Raw genomic sequence first — 23,626 nt, forward strand, 5'->3', positions numbered from 1 at the left:
ATCAAACAACAGAATTTAATTCTTACTTAAAAAAAGATTTTGTTTTAAAAATTTTACACATTGCAAAAGGATGAGACAGACATGAGAGAGATTATATTCCTTAGAATACAAAAAAAATTAATTCATGTGTATATCACATTTTATATATACTGTATATTTTTTGCAGCTACAGTTATTCCTTGGCTTTACCAACCATAATGACATTGTAATGTGTAAACTCTTCTGGCATCAGTTGCAGGGCCATGCAAAGCTACTTGGGGGCCCAGATGCAAAAAAGGGTTAAGGGGGCCTCATTTATTTATGTTAAGACTTTGATGGCACCCCCAATTGGGGACCCAATGTAGCACATTCAATGCATCCCCCCATTTGCATGGCCCTGCTCAGCTGTATCAAGAATAAATTTATTTATTTTTATTTCATTTCTCTGTTTCAATGCATTAAGTTATCTGGGGTCAGCAGATGATCTTAATTTGAATATCACTTGTGCCATTAATTCATTGTGATTATTCCCTTGTATAAGGCAATGGTCAGGCCACACCTTGAGTACTGTATACAGGTCTGGAGGCCTCATTTCAAGAAGGATGTAGAGCTGCTGGAACGAGTACAGAGAAGGGCAACAAGATTAGTGAATGGAACAAAGGGTTGCTCTTACAAAGAAAGGCTTAAGTTTTGCAAATTACAGTGTCTGGAGACTTAGGCATCGGCGAGGTGATCTGATAGAGGTGTATAAAGCCTTGAATGGTTTGAGCATACTCAATGCTGATGGGATTCTTCCTCTTGTTCAGAACAATCACCTGAGAGGGCATAAATTCAAATTTAATTTTATGCCAGGAAAGACAGATGTAGGACAGATGTGTGGAAATTTGCCTTTAGCCAGCAGGTAGTTGGTTGGTGGAACAGACTTCCATCCCTTGTTGTGGAAGTTGATAGCCTAAATAAATTTAAGGCTCAGCTGGACAGGTATTTGGAATGAACGGAGGGATGAAATGGGAGTTGCTAATGCTAAATACTACACTGATACCACCTTGGCTGGGAAAATAAGAAAGTAAAACCTCAGAAACTGGAAACTTCTATCTAATTATGTAGTCAGGCTGCTTATGGGCTGATCCTATCTTTGGAAAAAATTTGGCTTAGCCAGAACAGTTGCACACAGTATACAAGTACTAGGAACTGCCCATAATAGCAAAAAACTATTACTGAGTGTTTCTATTTTGCAATATAGACTAACACAGCACACTTGATGGCCAATTAATTAACAAAAATAAGCAGAAAACTTGCAAAATTTTTTAAAGAATCAAAATTTTAATGTAGTTTTATTTATTTATTATTTTTTTTAAAAGAAAAAGATAGAGAAAATTTGAATTTTTATCAAAAGAAGAAGAAACTCCTTGTTACCAACTACAGGCACTCCCTGACTTACATAAGGGTTGCGTTCCGCAGAACTCTGCACAAGTTAAATTTTACATGTTGGAATTTCCCTAAAGGCTTATGCAGCACTCGCAACCATGCACGCTGAATTTGATTGAAGCAAAAAAGAAATGTTCAACGAACATGTAAATAGAATTATTTATTCAATTTTTTTTATCTCATGCATAGGAAAAATTACAAAAGTGCGCAATTACAAAAATTTCAAAATTATAAAATTACAAAAAAAGGGAGGGGACAGGTATAATGTCAGCAAGTTTTACCTTTCGAGCATCATTGCCAGAATCAACATCTGCAGCTGATAAGTACGCCGCTGCAGAGGTTGAGGGCTGTGGAAATTTAGAAAGGTTTTTTTTCGAACACATCACAAAATTTCTCTGCTGCTGCAGAATTGGCACTGGCAACTTCACTGCATACTTTAAAGTGGAAACCAGCATGATGCTTGACAAGAACTTGACTTGGGGTTCACTGTACTTATCTATATCTTCATAAATACTTCTTGATTTTGCTGGAATGGCCATTAGACTCAGGGGCACTCGCTTCTGAATCTGATTTTCCATCCATATTATTAATAGCTTTTCCATCTTCTATATAGCACCTGAACACTGTCGATCTTAAATGCATTGATCCTTTAACATGTTCTTTTATACGTGCACTGTCCTTTGAAACAGCATTCACTGTTGAAGCAGTGAATGCTATTTCACTTGTTTGTTTGTTATTTGGTTTTTAGGAGCATTAGCAACTAAGGCCATATTGCTCCAGGAATATGTGGTGGTCATTTCCTGACCTTTCTGCATCCTCCGTATTTGGTGGTCACGGGCTCGAACCCCGGTCTAATCAAGAAGTGTGTGCTATGCACTGCTGCTCCTGCCCACCTGGCTATGGAGGCACCCAGCGAGACTTAATTCCATGCAATAGATGACAAACTTTGTCCTGCTTCTTACTTCTTAATCATTTTCATTTTCATTTCCAAATCAATTTTGTTTAGTTTCCTAGCACTGTCACGGCACTTGCACTTTCCGTTGGTCGCTTTCCCCTTCATCATTGTAATAAGTAAATGGAATGAAGAGAAGATTCTGAAAATTTATTTATGTTTCTTATATGACTGAAGATTTCAGTGAAGGGAAACGCATTTCACCATAACAACGTAAAAATCCACGCAATTCCAGTTATCGGTATTATCACAAATGTAATAAGGTAGAGTTTACTACCCATTTATAATTAGATGCACTAACAGAAAAGCTCAATAAACCAGAAAGTGCAAATTGTTTCTGTTTTATGGTTGTGACCTCCAGAAATATTCTTTAGAAAAATATCAACAAAGCTGTTCAAAATTGATTGTTATAACAGAACATATGATAACGATGAAAGGTAGTGCTCCATTATAAAAATGACCTTTTAGAGAGATAAATAGCTTAGTTATATAGCAAAAATTAACTTCCAAGGTCTTGGAATGAATTACCAAAGAAACAATGTGTTATTGGGTTAACATTGCAATGTTTTCACAATACCTCCATTTATTCCTAGAGGATACAAAATACGTTTCCACAATTTTAAGTTTACACCAGCTAGCAAAAACTTATGTAAATTCAAATTTATGGAAGTCTAGTGTATTACATAAGTCGGGAGTGCCTGTATATTATAATGGTGAGATGGAGATGGATCAAATTGAGTAAAAATGATATGATGGATTTTCCATTATAAATCAGGTCAGGTGGCAGCTATAGATACTATATTTTTTACAGTTATACAGTTTAGCTATAAATCCAATTTATTATGATTAAAATAAATTATTCAAAATTTAACTTACTTTTTTTAATGAAATATCAACTTTTGGCCAAGTCTGCTGATATAATAAAATGATAACTGCAATGCCAACTCCTATTAAAATTCCATACTGAAAAAAATAAATAAACACATTAGAATAAAATGCAAAAGCTAAAAGAACAATATAGTTCTTAGCTTACTCAATCTCTTTTATGACATCGTGTATAAAAAGTATTTCAATGAAATATTGGAAAAGGATAATGCAAATGACCTTTGTGAACATTTTATAATCAATACAAAAATTAGTATTATCAAGAAATAAATTTCACTGAATTAATATGGTAAATACATTCATGAAAATTACTCTCATATGCAATTTATGATGATTCTCATGCCTAGCTGAACAAGTTTATTTTTTTTAATCTCTTTTGAAATTTTAAAGTTGTACATACTGTATTCAGTTTTTGTCTTGAGAATACTTTGGCCCCTCAGAATTAGAGAACCAACATTTGGTCTTCAAATGGGTTTATGCTCATGTTAGAGATTACACTATTAACCATATCATTTTGATATAAACAGTATCAACAAAAAGGTGAATCCAGCATTTATTTAAAGTTAAAGTATGGCAATAACTGTTTTGGGGCTCACTGGTCTCTCATTAGATGATAGATGGCCTCATTAGCAAATATTGCAGCTAGTGAATAAGAATCAAGTCTGAGTGAGCAGCCAAGTATCACTAAATATGAAAGGTAGAACACTACCCAGCATGCAATAAATTGCATGAAGTTAAAGAGGGCAAGTAAGCAGAAATTGGAAGATTTCCATACATTACAGTCATTTAGTCTAGAAAAACCTGCATGTCACATGAAATCAGTTGTAGACAGTATATGATATGTATGTCTTACTCCTTCTTTACATTATTTCAAATAAGACACTTTTTCTTTTCTTTTATTTTAAATGCAATTTATTATGATTAAAATATATGAAGCAAAGTTTAACTTACTTTTTTTGAGATGTGAACTTCTGACATTCTAAGAAAAGCCCTCCCACTGCAAAGACTAAAATTTCCAAAAACCAGTTGAATATGAAGTTTGTATTATTACTCAGACTATACTTCCAAGAGCAGCCATTGTTATTCGATAAATTTTTACATTAGTACTCTACCTTTCATATTTCCTGCATTATGTTATCTGCATAATCACGATTGTGCTTCAACTCTTATATTATGTTCAAGTGGTGTATGGAAGAAAAAACTTCCAATTGAACACATAACAAAAGTTATGCATATCTTTAGTCCCTAACATTGTGCCATATTTCTTCCTTACACAGCAAAGGTGAAGATTGTGGAGTTATTTTCAAAGGCATCATTGAAATACTCTTAATTTAAAAACTGTACCCATTTCTACATCTGATTTCTGTCTTTGAGACACTTTGGACAACCCACTGGTGACAGAGATTGACTTTCTTTATCACAATGTCATTGGTATTGGGTTTAATGACACAAGGGTTACTATGACCAAATCATTTATTCACAAGCAGCATATTGTTATAGATGTTAAATTATATGCTTATGTATAGACCGACATGTTTTAAATAGATTAAAAGGTCTTCTATATTAGCATCATTTCCTAAGAAATTAGATAAATCATAAGCAATATACAACCTGGAGAGTGACTCTTTATCATGAAGGCTTGGATTTATGATTACACTAGAGACAACATTATCCACAACTTGTTCTTGCTAATATCATTTTAATACAATGCCACAATGGTGGATTTGCTACTTATGGCACCATTTGCAACTGCTGTTTCACGACATGCTAGTCACTCATCAGACAATGGGTGATCACTATTTACAAAGTTTTAAATTTTGCTGATGTTCTTTCTATTGAAACACCATTATTGCACATAAAGCACCTCATTAGTAATTTCAGTCAACTCAAGGATGATGGTATTCCTTCTATTATGAACATTATTTTGGTCCTTGGAGAATGAAAATTGGTCTTTGTCACTGGAGGGGACAGCTTGGTCCCTCCAGTGACAGAGTGACTTTCATCCTTCACTTGGTACACTTTGGGCTTTGGTCTTGAGATATTTTGGTCAAGCTCCAACCTTCACTGCTTTGCTATCTCTTTTATATTTCATAAATTTCCATTTGGCATAATGGTTATTTTCATGTGCTGATATGTGAATAAATTAATGAATTAAAAATTGACTCATGAATTAACTAGTGACTTTAAACCATTAATTTTGTTACACTGTTATCGGCTGCTTCATTTTGCATCCTTTCTAAAACAGAGAATAAATTAATTACTCAGCCAATTCAATCACTGTTTAACTGCTGAAGAGTTCCAAAACAGTGCCTATAAATTTATGTAGATATAAGCAAATTTTATATTACATTTTGATTTTTTTTTTTAATGAAAAAAAACTTATGAAATTTTTGAAGGGGAAAATCTTATGCTTTAAAAATGGATGTAATGTTTTTTTGCACCTTCTAAAGAAAAGTCAAATATGTCATTTTTTTAAATTACTGCAGTACTAAATCGAAAAGTTTTTATTGCAAAAATAGCCACAAGAGTAACAGCAGTGCTTGCCACTGCTGTTACTCTGCTGTTACACTGGCACTTTTTTTTTCTAAGCATTAATGGTCAGACTGAACTCAAATAGAGTAACACCTCATTTTTGACGTGTCACTTTTCTTGAGAAGGTGCAATATGTCAACATGTCTCTCTTTTTTTTTTTTTTTTTTGATGAAAGATATTTCATTTACCAACAAAACAATAAAGAAAAGTATAAACAGATTTTTTAAATTGTGGAACAAAAGACAGCCTGTTTTCTTTTGTATTAAAGATTTTCATATCCCCTACTACTACTTCTACCAAATGTAGTGGCACTAGGTGGGGGAAAACAATCATTCCATAGTCTGTTGTACATATAGTCCTAAGCATGGCTATCATGGTTTAGGTAAGATTCACATAAAAACACCATAGTTCTGGTTTATACTATCAAATAAAAATGCTATAAAACATAAAACTAGTACTATTATAAAATAATTAAAGAATGCACATAAAGGAATATATAATATATATCATTTCATTTAATTCTCTCAAAATCATTATGCCTTTACCTACCTCTAATCCCAAACAAAATGAACATACAAATGTTACAGTATAAGGCAGCAAGTCCAACTCTGAAAAAAATTGTTAAAATAACTTATATCAAAACACACCAAGTTCTAACACTAAGTTCTATAGTCAATAGGAATTACAGATTATGTTAATACTGGTGACCAGTATACACACTGAGTGGACAGTTTATTAGGTACATCAACCTAATAGTGATTATGACTTCCTTTAGCATTGTTCCAACAGTGCCATGAGAGTTATTGTGGTGTGCAAAGGCATCCCTTAGGAATGCCTTTGCACACTCCTGCCAATGCTGTTTAAGCAAAGTAAATTATGTCCTGCAAGTTGTCTCAGTTTGAATAGTAACAAACTGCTGCTGTTAACAGCTTGTTCCACTTCATTTCAAACATATGCAATCAGATGGTGATCTGGTGACTAAGCAGGTCACCCTCATACCTCTGAAACCATTCTGAAATGATCCATGCATGGCACAGCACATTATCCTGCTAGAAGTAACTGTATGGACTGTGAACATGGATTGCACTCATTCAGTGACTATCTTCAAGTAAGCTGTAGCATTCATTCACTAGTATAAAAGAGACCAAATACGTGCCACAAAAATGCTCCCCCACACCATCATACTTACACCAACCTGCAGTGTTGGTGTTGACACCTGGCATGATGGATCTGCTGAATCATACTTACAGCAGGGAACAACTGAAAGCGGAGAGTCACTGAACTAGGTAATCTTTCTTCCATTCTTCATATGTCCAATGTCAGTGTACTGTGTCCATAATGTTTTTAACTGATAAGAGCAGGACCTGATGAGGTTATCTGCTGTCAAACCCCATCTGTTACAGTGTTCGATACACTATGCAATTTTATATCTTGTTTTGCATACCATTGTACCACACTGTCATTTAACCAACTGCAGTCCATTTATTAGACTGCACAATTCCTTTTACCCTGCTAGTCTCTCATATCAACAAGCTGTTACCAGCCACACCTGCTGTTGACAGATATTTTCTGATTGTTGAAACATTCTTAGCACGCTCTAGACACTATTGCATATGAAACCCTCAACAGAGTGGCATTGTCCAAGATAATTGTACTGCCATCTGATAATGACTATTGTACTGCACTCAATCACTTAGGGTGCACTGTTGGTTCATTCTTTCAGAAAATACACACATAATCCCTTAATATATGACTACCTTCTTTCTATTGCCTCTTAAGGATACATGGCGCTGCTTCTGACAAAGTGCCCAATTCCTTGGATGATGAGGGTATACCAATAAAATGGCCACTGTGTATGTTAGCATCAATAACACAATAGCATAAGGGCTGACATGGGTTAAAAAAATTAGAACCAATGAAGGAAAAAAGTTATGAAAACTCAACTGAAAAAAAAAGTTAAAGAAGGAAATACTCAAAGAACTAAAATTTTGTTTAAGAAAATAACATTTATTCTGTGTTATGTTTTTCTGTCTTTGCTGTCCCCAGAACAGTAAAGAGAAAAAATTGTCTTGTTTTGCTTGTGACAATAACAGAGCTTGGGCTTGTACTCTTTAGAAAAAACTGTTTATCTACAAGTCAAATTCAAGTCACTAATATGAATTTTAATTGACATCAACAAGAAGGTGAATCCATTATTAATTAAAAACTTGGGATTATTAGGTACAACATGCTTGAATTTAAATACTTGATCAATTTAAATACTTGAGGGCAAGGTTATGAGGTTTTGGAGCTATTTGATTCCATAATCAGACAACAAGTAGCCTCAATTAGCAACCTTGTGTTCAACAGGGAAGAAATTTATCAAATCTAAAATGAGCAGTCAAAAAGGTATGTGGAAGAAAACTTCCAATTGAAAACTTTTTTTCTTTTTTATATATATAATATAATTTCTATTACTGGGCTGAATTGGCCCAATGCATGTTATGTCACTGTGGGACAAGAGTATCACCAGACAGTAATGACAAAAAAAATAAATAAATAACAGTATCATAGTAGTGTTATTTTCTTACAATTTCAAAGCCTGTATTAAAACAGTGCCCTAATTCTTTACCTAAGTAACCAACATTATTTGTAATGAAGACGATATAAGGTTCAGAGGCCTATGACACATAAAATATGTCAACACAGGGACTACATCTAGTAAGGAGAATGATTCATCAAATTCTGCATGACAATTTAGGGTAAAGGGAGGGTTTACACAGCCTCACAAATGAGCAGAAGCAACAATGTGCGTCATTATGGAGAGACTTAATCCTAACTTGCCAATATAATCTTAATTTCCTCAACTGTATTGTCACTGGAGATGAGCATTGGGTGTTTCAGTATGACACAGAGATGAAGCATCAGAGCATACAGTGGATTTCAGAATCATAACGTTTTGTTTATACAAGTCCAGGATCAAAATGATGCTGACTATGTTAGCATTAGCATTAGTAGAGGCATATGATGCAAGAAAGCAAGCTTATTCAGCATCAGCCAAAAAAAAAAACACACACACACCACTCCCATTTCACCCCTCCGTTCGTTCAAAATACCTGTCCAGTTGAGCTTTAAATTTGTTTAGGCTATCAACTTCAACAACAAGTGATAGAAGTCAGTTCCACCAACCAACCACCCGCTGGCCAAAGGCAAATTTCTGCACATCTATCCGACATCCGTCCTTCCTCAATTTGAATTTATGCCCTCTGAGGTGATTATTCTGAGCAAGATGAAGAATCCCATTGGCATTGAGCATGCTCAAACCATTCAAAGCCTTATACACCTCTATCAGATCACCTCGCCGGTGCCTAGTCTCCAGACTCTAATTTGCAAAACTTAAGCCTTTCTTCGTAAGAGCAACCCTTTGTTCCATTCACTAATCTTGTTGCCCTTCTCTGTACCCGTTCCAGCAGCTCTACATCCTTCTTGAAATGAGGCCTCCAGACCTGTATACAGTACTCAAGATGGGGCCTTACTATTGCCTTATACAAGGGAATAATCACCTCCTTATCCCTGCTAGAAAAATTCCTGTATATCATTGACAAGACACCATGAGCTACTCTTGCAGCTCGTCTGCACTGCTCAGAGAACTTCATATCTGCCTGCACAATTACCCCCAGGTCCTTTTCATTCTCCACCACTGTCAGTGTAGTACCACGCAGAGTTGATACGTTGCTCTGGGGTTACTGTTTCCCATATATAGTACTTTACATTTGTCAATGTTAAACTTCATTTGCCACCTCTCAGCCCATCTGTTCAACCTTTCCAGATCCTGTTGCAGCAGCATAGCATCAGTAGTGTCCTTAACAACCCTGCCAACCTTTGTGTCATCTGCAAACTTGGACATTAAACTTGATATCCCATCATCAATATCATTCATAAACACCGAAAACAACAACGGTCCTAACACTGAACCCTGAGGAAATCCACTAATAACATTAGTCCACGTTGAGCAGTGTCCATTGATTACCACTCTGTCTTCTGCTACTCAACCATCCCCTTATCCATAGCAGCAATTTGCCTCCAATGTCACACTGCTCCAATTTGTGCAGCAGTCTTCCATGTGCAACAGTATCAAAAGCCTTTCTAAGATCCAAATATATAATATCAAAGTTATTCCCTGCATCCAGTTCTTTTGTGACTACATCATAGTATCCAATCAAATTGGTCAGGCAAGGCCTGCCCTTAACAAAACCATGCTGCGTCTGAGCTATAACTGAATTCTTGTCTAGATGATCCTGCAGTGCTGCTTTAACCAGTGCCTCCATTAATTTACCTGGGACAGAAGTTAAACTACAGGTCTATAATTACTTGTGTCAGCCTTTGATCCTCCTTTGCGAATTTGGGTTACATTTGCACACCTCCAGTCTATGGGTACCTCCCCTGAGTCCAAAGAAGCTCTCATAATTATGGCTAGGGGTTTGCTTACTTCCTTTGCTGCCTCCTTTAATATAACTGGATAGATCCCATCCACCACAGGTGCCTTTTTTATGTTTATCCTCACAGTCTCTCCTCCGCTTTCCTCTCAGTTATTACAGAATCATCCAGCTCACTGCCAATGTTTACTTTACCTACAGCATTCTCCTTCCTGAATAACTCCTCATGCGTGAATGTAGATGCAAAATACTCGTTTAGATTGTTAGCCACCTGAGCTGGATCCTCAACTGTTGAACCATCAATATCCAGTGGACCAATCTGATTCATCCCTTTCCTTCTTGAGTTTAAATATGTAAAGAACTCTTTTCTGTTTTTCTTTGCATCCTTTGCCAAGGATTTTTCATAGTCTGCCTTTGCCTGCCTAATCTCCTTTGTGACTTGGTTACAGACCAACTTTTATCTATCATAGGCTTCCATGTCACCCATTAATTTGTATGTATCCCATGCATTTTTCTTCTCTGCCACATGTCTCATTAGTTCATCTGACAACCATTTAGGCCTAAACCTTGAACAATATTTCTTAGTTGGTATGTAAAGCCTGGTAGCCTCCAAGATTAGTTCCTTGAATGCTTCCCATTTTGAGTTTGCTGTTGGTAACATCATCAGTTGGTCCCACTGTATAGAATTTAAATACTGTTTCAGACCATCATAGTCGCCTTTACGAAAACAAAAACCCTTCCCTTTACCTCTGATGGTAGTTACCTCCTTGAGTAAATCCCACTTCAACACAATGTGATCACTGCCACCTAGTGGTTCCTTTATCTGCAGATTCTTAATGCATGAAGAATCACTACTGATAATCAGATCAAGAGTATTGCTCCCTCTTGTTGCCTCACAAACATGCTGATGTAGAAAACAATCATCCAATAAATCCACAAAAGTCTTGCTAGTGTGCGAGTGACCAACCCACAAATTTCAGTCAATATCTGGGAAATTAAAATCCCCCATTATAAGACTCTCTGATTTACTGGTCCACTCTATTTCCCTGTACAATATCTTATTATACTCATCAGAGTCATTACGCCTATAGCACACTCCTACTCTCAATTTTGATTTCCCTATGCTTATGTCACACCAAACTGACTTGACACTTCCCTGTCCATCGATGTCGACTAGCTTCACTTCCTTGGACTTTGTGTTTCTTTATTAATAGCATAACCCCTCCTCCCCTCCTGTCCTGTCTATCCTTTCTATACACATTGTATTCCCCAAATTCCAGTTCCGCATTACTTATATCTGTGTGACACCACGTCTCTGATATCCCAACAATATCTGCCTTTGATGTTTTGAGTAATACCTCAAATTCATCAAATTTATTTACCAAACTCCTAGCATTGGTGTACACGCAGGTATACATGCACCTGTTTCTATTCTTAGCTACCCTAACACAACCCGTGTGTTTACTTGTACCGCAATGACTCCCAGCAGTCTCTGAAATATCCTGCATCTTGTTTTTCAGGCTTCTGCTCATTTCAATAGAAGCAGTGCAAGAATCACTTCCACCTCTGCCAGTGGCTACTGTTAATCTATTAGTCCTTGTATCCCCCCCCCAACTAGCAGTTTTCCGCCCCACCTAACACTGCCTCGACAGCATCAAAAATTCTTGCACCCTTTCTATTTAAGTGTATCCCATCCTTGTAGAAGCAATCTCTCCTGTTAACAAGTACAGTCCAGGCTGAAAAAAATTCTACCCCTTGAGCCTTGCACAATCCCTCCAGGGCCGAATTGATCGACAAGGCTCTCATCATATACTCCCTCCTATCGTGTCTGGGCAGAATTGCAGACACTTTCAATTTCAACCCTAATTCACGGCTTTTTTTCAACAGTGACCTGTACTTGCTAAGTAATTCCGCCGGTCTCCTACTCTTAATATCATTAGTGCCAACGTGTACACACTCTCTGCTTGTTTTTCAACAAGCAGAGAGTGTGATTCATAAGAAATCTGTACTTGAAGGGGAGAGAGTCAATGTTGCTTTCTGTGTACAGGTGCTTCAAAGACTATTGAAGCACATTTCCCAGGTGAGACCACAGTTTTGAGAGAGAAAGGCAGCTGGTTCTTGTTGCATGAAAATGCCCCCACTCATTCCACACTTGTTATGAAAACATTTTTGATGTTGTTGTTATTTGGTTTTTAGGAGCATTAGCACCTAAGGCCATATTGTTCAGGCCATATTGTTCCCTGACCTTTCCGCATCCTCCGTATTTGGTGGGCACAGGCTTGAACACCGGTCTAATCAAGAAGCATGTGCTATGCCCTGCTGCTCCTGCCCACAGAGGTGCCACACTTTTTTGATGAAACATGACATAATACAGATAAACCATTCAGTCTACTCTCTCAATCTAGCATCAGTGAACTTTTTCCTCTTTCCCAAGGTGAAAACTGCCCACAAAGGAAAGAGATTTCAGGATGTTGAGAACATAAAGAAAAACAATAACCAAACTGAACATCATCTCTTTGGAGGCCTTTGCTGACTCTTTTCAGAAACTTTTAGATAGGTGTAATAAATGAATTCAGTCAGATGGTGATTACTTTCAATAAAAATAAAACATTTTTGAGCTCCTTTCCTTTGTGTTCTTTTTCTTGCACCAATCTGGGCACTTTATTGCCACATCTCTTAGTGTTAACCCACTTTTAATGCTCTCTGCTTCTGTCCTCATAGTCAATCCTATGATGTGCCGTGCATTTTTTTAACATCTATAGCACTCCCATCAAAACATTTTCTGGCTTATATCACTTTTATTTTTAAGGTTGCAAGAAGGAATAAATTTGGATAAAATCTCCTTCCTCTTGAGTTTTGGAAAAGGCATGACAGAGACTTAATTCTATGAATCATTTATGGTGCATTTTGTTTACTTCATAAAATTGCTTCTGGTGCAGGTGACATTTGTTTACAGGTGATATTTGTTGAACAATGTCTTCTCATTTACACTGGTCAACAAAAGGAAACTTTTTTTTCCATACTGATTTAAAATATGGCCTTGGTTTTTTTTTTTTTGCTGCATGTACTCTTTGTAATATGACTGCTGATAATATCAGCACAAGTTAGTTAAGATTATTTCATTACAAAACACATAAAACTGATTCAGTTAGAGTTTTACCAATTTTATTACAGATTAAATTACATATTTTAAACACATCACATAGTTAAAATAATATAGTACATTATTAAAAAAAAAAAGATATGTACAATTTAAAAACTGTTGTGGAATGATTTTCTTTTGTACACTTTTGATGATTTCCTTTGTCTGGAATGTCACAATATGATTTGTCCAGAAACCTTGATAGCAATTTTTCATTGATTTAACTTTCTTTATGAACTCATTCCTCCTACTCACCATGCCAAGGTTTTTTGAAAAGAAGTCTAATGCAAATGCCAGAAATGAAGTTTCTATGATGACATACAACATCACATTTCTTTATATGCACCGAGCAGCTTCTGAACTCCATCTTTGTGTGCAGGAGACCTGTTAATAGCCAAAAAGTTTCCATAAAGCCATTTCAAAGCCTGCCATGCTTTGAGTTCTAAAACAGTGAGCATTTTTCAAAGCTTTCATCTTTCAGAAGCACTGAGTTGAAGAGGCTATCCCCACAGAGATAGCCTCTTTCACTTTTGCAGAACTGATATTTGGAAATTTCTCAATTAATTAATAAAATCCTCTTGAATTCATCTTAGCCATCACTTTCACAAAGCTCTTGATTAAGCCAAGTTTTACGTGATGAGGTGGAAGAAAAAAATGTTTATTAAATTCAATAAGTGTTAATAATATTTAAATTAATCAAAAAAATAAAAAAAAAAATACATTCATGATTACAATACATTCAGATTCACTAAAGGAACAGTGAATCTGACGAAGTGTATTAGTGAATCTCATATTGCACAATACTCATTCCTGGCTCATATGAGCATCTTTGAGGCCAGTCACATCTGATGTAACAGTCTACAACAGAAGAGCTGTCACATAGATACAGAAAACAACAATATTTTGTGAGCTCTCTTACATGATAATTAACATACTAGTGACTTTGAGTTCACTGTTGATATTCCATTGATGAGTGATGTATTCAATTGCTTCAAGTAGTTATGCTATGCCTCCTTTAGATGAATAGAGTGGGCAATGGAGGTCAATGACTAAGTTCCTATTAGACCAAGTGAATGGCTTTTACTTCTGAAAGTTTGAAAACTGTTCTCCCAAGAGAATAGATTTCAAACTTTGTTGTTGTTGTTGTTTGGTTTTTAGGAGCATTAACAACTAAGGCCATATTGCTCCAGGATATGCGGTGGTCATTCCTTAACCTTTCCGCATCTTCCGTATTTGGTGGTGATGGGCTCGAACCCCGGTCTAATCAATAAGCGTGTGCTACGCACTGCTGCTCCTTCCCACCCGGCTACGGAGGCGCCTCAAACTTTGTTGAGAGAAATCAAGGAAGAAGCATTCAGATGTAATGCATGCTTGTGACAAATCCCTAAAAACTCCAATGATATCATGATAGCATTAGTATTAATGGTCATATGGTGCAAGGAAGCCTAAGACTTATGCTGCACCAGCCAACAAAAAAAATAAATAAAAATTTAAAAATAATAATAATAAAATAAAATAAAAATTAATAAATAATAATAAGAGAAAAGGAAATAGATAACCTATATCTCTTACTGTTATATAGGGCTTGCCCTCTCAAATACTTGTGTCTAACCCCCTCTCCCAGCACATCCTGCCATCTTAGAGAGAAATGTACACTTTTACATGACATAAACAGATAAAATAAAAATATTAAAAAACAATTACATACTGACTGTGTCTTACTTTGAAACAATCTATAATCAAATAATTAAATTATGAAATAACAAGGATATAGATATATTCAAACAATTAAATAAAAATAAATGTACAAATAATAATTATATTCACATAGGTTGGATGAATAGGTATGCGAATGGTATATGCAGTCTCATCACATTCATGTAATTGGTCTCATCTCAAAAATTAGACATGCTATAGGAAAATTGAAAACAGATTTGGAATCAACAGACAAAGATCTATCTAGCCTACACAAACAGATATGTATATGTTTTTTTCTCATAAAAAATATTTGGTGATCTGTGATTATCGATGCATGCCCTTCTTGGCTTTTTTTCAAAATTCAACACTGTTCATCTGATTCCCTTACAGCAATTAATGAGAGAGAGAGAGTGTTTAACAAATTTCATTAATGACAACATCATTATGTGCCAAAAAAAAAAAAAAAAAAGTTAAGTACATTACATGTACAGGTTTTCAAGTAAACAAAGTATTGATTCTCAAATTTACAAAAAAAAAAAAAAAAAAAAAAAAAAAACAACTAATAGAATATTGATGAAATATGAAAAATAGCCCCCCAAAACTGGGCTCTCACTTATATCACACATTCCTACTGACTGCTCTTTAGAGCTCATCTCCTAGAAAGCATTATAATGGGAATTTACTGCACCACCTAAAGCTCAAAGGTTAAATGTCTTTATTAAATGCCTTCACTGAAAAAACTATATTTTAACGGAAAAAGTATAAATAAATACATACTATTTGACTTCCACATGGCAGGTATGTCTTTATAGTGAACCATGAATATAACTGCACAAAGCACAATGGCACATAAACATGCTTTAGGAATGTAGTGAAAATAAGGAGCAATGATTCCAAGTGCTAAAAGAACTAAAGAGCCTAGGAATGATGAAAGAAAGAAAAAGAATATATATATATATATATATATATATATATATATATATATAAAATGTTTATTAAATTCAATAAGTGTTAATAATATTTAAATTAATCAAAAAAGTAAAAAAAAAAAATACATTCATGATTACAATATTCATATATCTTGTACATTGCTATAACCCATAAAAAGTGGAGACGGTCTACTAGAGACGAGGCTACTAGAGTGGTTGCTGACGAGGCTACTAGAGACGGTCGTTTTCAAAGCCGCTAAGTGGATTTTTGTTAATTATTGATTTGAAATTATTGTTTTTCTAAAACTTTTGATTTAAATTTAGTAGTATAACATTATTTTGTGATTTTCTGATTAATTTGGTGTATTTATTCTTTACTCGGCCTTGTAATTGCATAAAAGTATCGGTAAAGGTTTCCACCTGTTTCAACTCCGCTAACCGTTCGTAATTTTCCCGCCTTTGTGATACGATATACCGTACTAGATAGCGTTAGTTGAACTTCGTTAGCAGTTAAATTGTACGTTTAAATAAATACATATAACGACTTAGATTACAAACGTAATATAATTAATTTTATTTAACATAATTAATTATACATATAACCACTTAGGTTACGTAACATAAATAATTAGTAAAAACAAATAATTAATACATAACTTGATACGAAAGTTATATAAAGGGATTTCGCAGATAACACTCGTTACTGAAACGTAAATATTTCGTAGATAACACTCGTTACTGAAACGTAAATATTCCGTAGATAACACTCGTTACTGAAACATAAATATAGCGTTATAACTGTGTTTGGATACAAGTTTAGGATTTAATTTTGTACAGAAATTGAAATTTTATTGAAAGTAAATCTAAATCATGACTCAAACCAGAGCAGCAAAGCAAAGGGCTCAAGCTAATGGGAATGCTGTGGCCCAGGGGAGAACTGAGGGGGGCAGTTGTCCTCTGAATCACAGCCTTGTAAGATGCACTATTTGCTTGATGTTTGCGGAGCAGTCAAGTATGGGACATGATACTGCCATGGGGGATGTCTTTGTGTGTGTGCGATGCAAGGAGTGTAAGGAGATAAGGCGACAACTCAGCGTTGTTATGGGCCTATATGAGAGCTTGAAGGATAGGGTGGATGCCCTCGAAGGATTACAAGTGAGGGGCCCATCAAGCTCTCAGCTGCCCACACCAATGCCAGAGCTTGCACTTGGTCATCGCGGAACACAGCGGCAACCCCCAAGGCAGAATGCGCTGGTCCCAAAGGAACTAGTAGTTGTTGGTGACTCTATTGTCAGGGAAACGGGAAACATGCTTTGTAAAAAGGATAGGTGGAATAGGACCAGGGTATGTCTGCCAGGGGCAAAAGTTGATGACGTTGTAGAGCGGATATCATCTTTTAAGGGCACAAAAGGTGATATAGTTGTACACGTTGGCACTAATGACATTAAGAGTAGGAGACCGGCGGAATTACTTGACAAGTACAGGTCACTGATGAAAAAAAGCCGTGAATTAGGGTTGAAATTGAAAGTGTCTGCAATTCTGCCCAGACACGATAGGAGGGAGTATATGATGAGAGCCCTGTCAATCAATTCGGCCCTGGAAAGATTGTGCAGGGCTCAAGGGGTAGAATTTTTTTCAGCCTGGTCTGTACTTGTTAACAGGAGAGACTGCTTCTACAGGGATGGGATACACTTAAATAGAAAGGGTGCAAGAATGTTTGCTGATGCTATCGAGGCAATGTTAGGTGGGTCGGAAAACTGCTAGATTGGGGGGATACAAGGACTAATAGATTAACAGTAGCCACTGGCAGAGGTGAAAGTGATTCTTGCACTGCTTCTATTGGAATGAGCCGCAGCCTGGAAAATAAGATGCAGGATATTTCAGAGACTGCTGGGAATCATTGGGGTACAAGTAAACACATGGGTTGTGTTAGGGTAGCTAAGAAAAAGAACAGGTGCATGTATACTTGTGTGTACACCAATGCTAGGAGTTTAGTAAATAAATTTGATGAATTTGAGGTATTGCTCAAAACATCAAAGGCAGATATTGTGGGGATTTCAGAGACGTGGTGTCACACAGATATAAGAAATGCAGAACTGGAATTTGGGGAGTACAATGTGTACAGAAAGGATAGACAGGATAGGAAGGGAGGAGGGGTTATGCTATTAATTAAGAAACACATAAAATCCAAGGAAGTGAAGCCAGTCGACATCGCTGGACAGTGCAGTGTCGAGTCAGTTTGGTGTGACATAAGCATTGGGAGATCAAAATTGAGAGTAGGAGTGTGCTATAGGCCTAATGACTCTGATGAGTATAATAAGAAACTGTTCGGAGAAATAGAGTGGGCCAGTAAATCAGAGAGTCTTATAATGGGGGATTTTAATTTCCCAGATATTGACTGGAATTTGGGGGCTGGTCACTCACACAGTAGCAAGGCTTTTGTGGATTTATTGGATGATTGTTTTCTACATCAGCATGTTCGGGAGGCAACTAGAGGGAGTAATACTCTTGATTTGATTATCAGTAGTGATTCTTCATGCATTCAGAATCTGCAGATAAATGAACCACTTGGTGGCAGTGATCACAGTGTGCTGAAGTGGGAGTTACTCAAAGAGGTAACTACCATTAGGGGTAAAGGGAAGGGGTATTGCTTTCGTAAAGGCGACTACAATGGACCGAGACAGTATTTAAATTCTATACAGTGGGATCAACTGATGATATTGCCAACAGCAAATTCAAAATGGGAAGCATTCAAAGAACTTATCGTGGAAGCTACTAGGCTTTACATACCAACTAAGAAATATTGTTCAAGGTTTAGGCCTAAATGGTTGTCAGATGAACTAATGAGGCATATGGCAGAGAAGAAAAATGCATGGGATACATACAAATTAACACGTGACACGGATGCCTATGATAGATACAAGTTGATCTGTAACCAAGTTACAAAGGAGGTTAGGCAGGCGAAGGCAGATTACGAGAGATCCTTGGCAAGGGATGCGAAGAAAAACAGCAAAGAGTTCTTTACTTATGTAAACTCTAGAAGGAAGGGGATGAATCAGATTGGTCCACTTGAGATCGATGGGTCAACTGTTGATGACCCTGCTCGGGTAGCTAACAAACTAAATGAATATTTTGCATCGACATTCACACATGAGGAGTTATTCAGCGAGGGGAATGCCAGAGGTGTATTCAACTCTAGCAGTAAGCTAGAGAATCTTGTAATAACTGAGAGCAAAGTGGAGGAGAAATTGTTGAAGATAAACACAAGAAAGGCACCTGGGGTGGATGGGATCTATCCAGTTATATTAAAGGAGGCAGCAAAGGAGGTAAGCAAACCCTTAGCCATAATTATGAGAGCTTCCTTGGACTCAGGGGAGGTACCCATTGACTGGAGATGTGCAAATGTGACCCCAATTCACAAAGGGGGATCAAAGGCTGACACAAGTAATTATAGACCTGTGAGTTTAACTTCTGTTCCCGGAAAATTAATGGAGGCACTGGTGAAAGAAGCACTGCAGGATCATCTAGACAAGACTTCAGTTACAGCTAGGACACAGCATGGTTTTGTTAAGGGGAAGTCTTGCCTGACCAATTTGATTGGATACTATGATGCAGTCACAAAAGAACTGGATGCAGGGAATAACTTTGATATTATATACTTGGATCTTAGAAAGGCTTTTGATACTGTTGCACATGGAAGACTGCTGCACAAATTGGAGCAGTGTGGCATTGGAGGCAAGTTGCTGCTATGGATAAAGGGGTGGTTGAGGGGGAGAAGACAGAGAGTGGTAATCAATGGACACTGCTCATCGTGGACTAATGTTATTAGTGGAGTCCCTCAGGGTTCAGTATTGGGGCCTTTATTGTTTTCTGTATTTATAAATGATATTGATGATGGTATATCAGGCTTAATGTCCAAGTTTGCAGACGATACAAAGGTTGGCAGGGTTGTCAAGGACACTACTGACACTATGCTGCTGCAACAGGATTTGGAAAGGTTGAGCAGATGGGCTTCGAGGTGGCAAATGAAGTTTAACATTGACAAATGTAAAGTACTACATATGGGAAACAGCAACCCCAGAGCAACGTATCAACTCTGTGGTACTACACTGACAGTGGTAGAGAATGAAAGGGACCTGGGGGTGGTGGTGCAGGCAGATATGAAGTTCTCTGAGCAGTGCAGACGAGCTGCAAGAGTAGCTCATGGTGTATTGTCAATGATATATAGAAATTTTTCTAGCAGGGATAAGGAGGTGATTATTCCCTTGTATAAGGCAATGGTCAGGCCACACCTAGAGTACTGTATACAGGCCTGGAGGCCTCATTTCAGGAAGGATGTAGAGCTGCTGGAACGAGTACAGAGAAGGGCAACTAGATTGGTGAATGGGACAAAGGGGTTCTCTTACGAAGAAAGGCTTAAGTTTTGCAAATTACAGTGTCTGGAAACTAGGCACCAGCGGGGTGATCTGATAGAGGTGTACAAAGCCTTGAATGGTTTGAGCATGCTCAATGCTGATGGGATTCTTCCTCTAGCTCAGAAAAATCACCTGAGAGGGCATAAATTCAAATTGAGGAAAGACAGATGTAGGATAGATGTGCGGAAATTTGCCTTTAGCCAGCGGGTGGTTGGTGGGTGGAACAGACTTCCATCCCTTGTCGTGGAAGTTGATAGCCTAAATAAGTTTAAGGCTCAGCTGGACAGGTATTTCGAACGAACAGAGGGGTGAAGTGGAAGTGGTTATTTTTATTTATTTATGTTACTTTTTTTTTTTTTTTTTTTTTTTTTTGGCTGATGCTGCATAAGCTTGCTTTCTTGCATCAAATGCCTCTACTAATGCTAATGCTAAGTGTTTTTATAGTTTCAGAAAATGAAACAGAAAAGACTTAACTATTAGTTGTTTTCAGAATTTCACATGACTGTATTAAATGCACATTACTGAATGACATTTATATGCTGCAATGTGATTACTGAACTGAAGTCATACAATGCTACTCTAAGGTAAATGCTTTTTAACAGTCAAAATATTTAATTCAGAGGGGAAGTGCACATTTATTTCTAACATTTAAAAGCTTCTTACCTGTAAATATACCTCCCAGAGGGGTTCTCACTCCACTGTTATTATTTATCACTGTTCTGAAAAAAATAATATAATAAACTTCTTTTAAAAATTTTTATACTAAAAATATAAAAAAACATAAATTATGATTAAAATATAAATAGTATCTCATTTGAATGGGTAATTTAAAACTTTGTCATCCCTTATATTGTCCTCTAACCAGGAATTTGCATAAAAAATCATCCACTATTTAACTCATCACCAGAGAGGTCTAATTTTTAATCTAGCACATTAGCATTAGAAGAGGCATATGATGCAAGAAAGCAAACTTGTATATTTTTTTCTATTTTACAACTGTCTTTCCTCAATTTAAATTATGACCCCTCAGGTGCAGAATCTGAGCAAGAGGAAGAATCCCATCAGCATTGAGCTTGCTCAAACTATTCAAGGCCTTATACACCTCAAACCAATCACCTTGCAAGTGCCCAGTCTCCAGACTGCAATTTGCATAACTTAAGCCTTTCTTGATAACAGCAACCCTTTGTTCCATTCACTAATCTCATTGCCCTTCTCTGTACTCATTCCACCAGCTCTACATCTTTTCTAAAATGAAGCCTTCAGACCTGTATGCAGTACTCAAGATATGGCCTAACCATTGCCTTATACAAGAGGATAATCACCTGCTTATCCTTGCTAGCAAAATTCCTATATATCATTGACAAGACCCCATGAGCTACTCTTGCAGCCTATGTGCACTGCTCAGAAAACTTCATATCTGACTGCACAATTATCCCCAGGTCTTTTTCATTCTCCACTACCCTGAGTAGTACCGCACAGTTGGTATGTTACTCTGGGGTTACTGCTACCCATATGTAGCACTTTGCAATTTTCAATGTTAAACTTCATTTGCCACCTCTCAGCCCATCTGCTCAACTTTTCCAGTTCTTGCTGCAGTAGGTACTGTCCTTACTGTCATTAACAACCCTACTAATCTTTGTACCATGTGCAAACTTGGACATTAAGCCTGATATACCTTCATCAATATCATTGATAAATATAGAAAATAACAATGGGCCCAACATGGTCCCCTAGGGGCCACCACTAATAACATTAGTCCACCAAGAGCTGTGTTCATTGATTACCACTCTCTGCCTTCTCTCACTCAACCATCCCTTTTTCCAAAGCATCAACTTGCCCTTAATGCCATACTGCTCCAATTTGTACAGTAGCCTTCCACGTGCAACACTATCAAAAGCTTTCGTAAAATCCAAGTATATGATATCAAAATTATTTTTGGCATCCAGTTCCTTTGTGACCACATCGTAGTATCCAATAAAATTTGTCAGACAAGACTTCCCCTTAACAAACCCATGCTGTGTCTAAACTATAACTGCAGTCTTGTCTAGATAATCCTGCAGTGCTTCTTTAACCAGCGACACCATTATTTTCCCCAGAACAGAAGTTAAACTAAGAGGTCTGTAATTACTTGTGTCACCTTTTGATCTCCCCTTTGTGAATTGGAGATATATTTGCACATCTCCAGTCCATGGGGAACTCCCCCAAGTACAAGGATGCCTTCATAATCATGGCTAAGGGCCTGCTTACTTCCTTTGCTGCCTCCTTTAATATACTTGGATAGATCAGAGAGGTTATACATTAGAAAGGCACCTGAGGTGCCTTCTTATGTGATCTATCCAGTTATATTAAAGGAAGCAGCAAAGGAGGTAAGCAAGCCTTTAGCCATAATTATGAGGGCATCCTTGGACTCAGGGGAGGTAAGAAAGGCAGCCCAGATGCCTTTCTTATGTTTAACCTCTACAGTTTCTCCTCAACTTTGTTCTCATTTATTTCAAAATCCTTTAGTTCCCTGTTTGATATCAAGTGGACCAATCTGATTCATCCCCTTCCTTCTATAGTTTACATAAGTAAAGAAGTCTTTACTGTTCTTTGCATCCTTTGCCAAAGATTTCTTGTAAGCTGCCTGTGCTTGGCTAACCTCCTTTGTGACTTTATTACAGATTATCTTATATCTACCAGAGGCATCTCCGTCTCCTGAGTATTTATATGCATCCCATGCATTTTTCTTCTCTGCCATAAGTCTCATTAGTTCATCTAACATCCATTTATGCTTAAACCTTGAAAGGTTTAGGCCTAAATGGAATCATTATGAAGAAAAGTTGAAAAATACAATTTGAATTATTGTTGACTGATCCATCTCTGAATCAAGTAATAGCTATAAAAAAAATAATAAAAATAAAAAAATGGAAAACAAATTTATACAAAATAAAAAATCAGACATATAATTATAGCTAAAAAAAAAAAGTTAAAATTTTAATTTACCTAGAAAAGCTACCTGTTGTTGGATAAGCTGACACAAATGAGCCTGCCAAATTGCAAAGACCTATAATTTTGAAAGAAAGAAGAAAAATATGGAAATAAGTACACAACAAAAAATAATTTCTAACATTCAAATCAAAACAAAAGTTCATGGCCTAAAATACAAGATCTTTCCTTTTGCCATATGTGATTTTTATAAATATGTGATATAATTTTTATGAGACCAGAAAATCTTAAGTGATAGCAGCCAAATTAACCCACTTCTAAATTTA

At 36.6% G+C, this 23,626-nt stretch overlaps 1 protein-coding gene across 1 annotated transcript in view; it reads right to left on the reverse strand.

Annotated features, from left to right (window-relative positions):
• The window catches only part of LOC150076753 (sodium-independent sulfate anion transporter-like), a 132,562-nt gene that overhangs the window by 13,665 nt on the left and 95,271 nt on the right, over window positions 1–23,626 (reverse strand). The window contains exons 11-15 of the mRNA XM_090386190.1: window positions 23,358–23,418; window positions 21,039–21,094; window positions 15,809–15,949; window positions 6,326–6,384; window positions 3,236–3,322 (exon numbers count right to left, since the gene is read on the reverse strand). Coding sequence (XP_090242316.1) covers window positions 3,236–3,322; window positions 6,326–6,384; window positions 15,809–15,949; window positions 21,039–21,094; window positions 23,358–23,418 — 404 coding nt within the window. The remainder of the gene's footprint in view (window positions 1–3,235; window positions 3,323–6,325; window positions 6,385–15,808; window positions 15,950–21,038; window positions 21,095–23,357; window positions 23,419–23,626) is intronic.

This window comes from Mastigoproctus giganteus, chromosome 12, assembly GCF_048544385.1.
Source record: "Mastigoproctus giganteus isolate SK-2022 chromosome 12, ASM4854438v1, whole genome shotgun sequence".
Lineage (NCBI taxonomy): Eukaryota > Metazoa > Arthropoda > Arachnida > Uropygi > Thelyphonidae > Mastigoproctus > Mastigoproctus giganteus.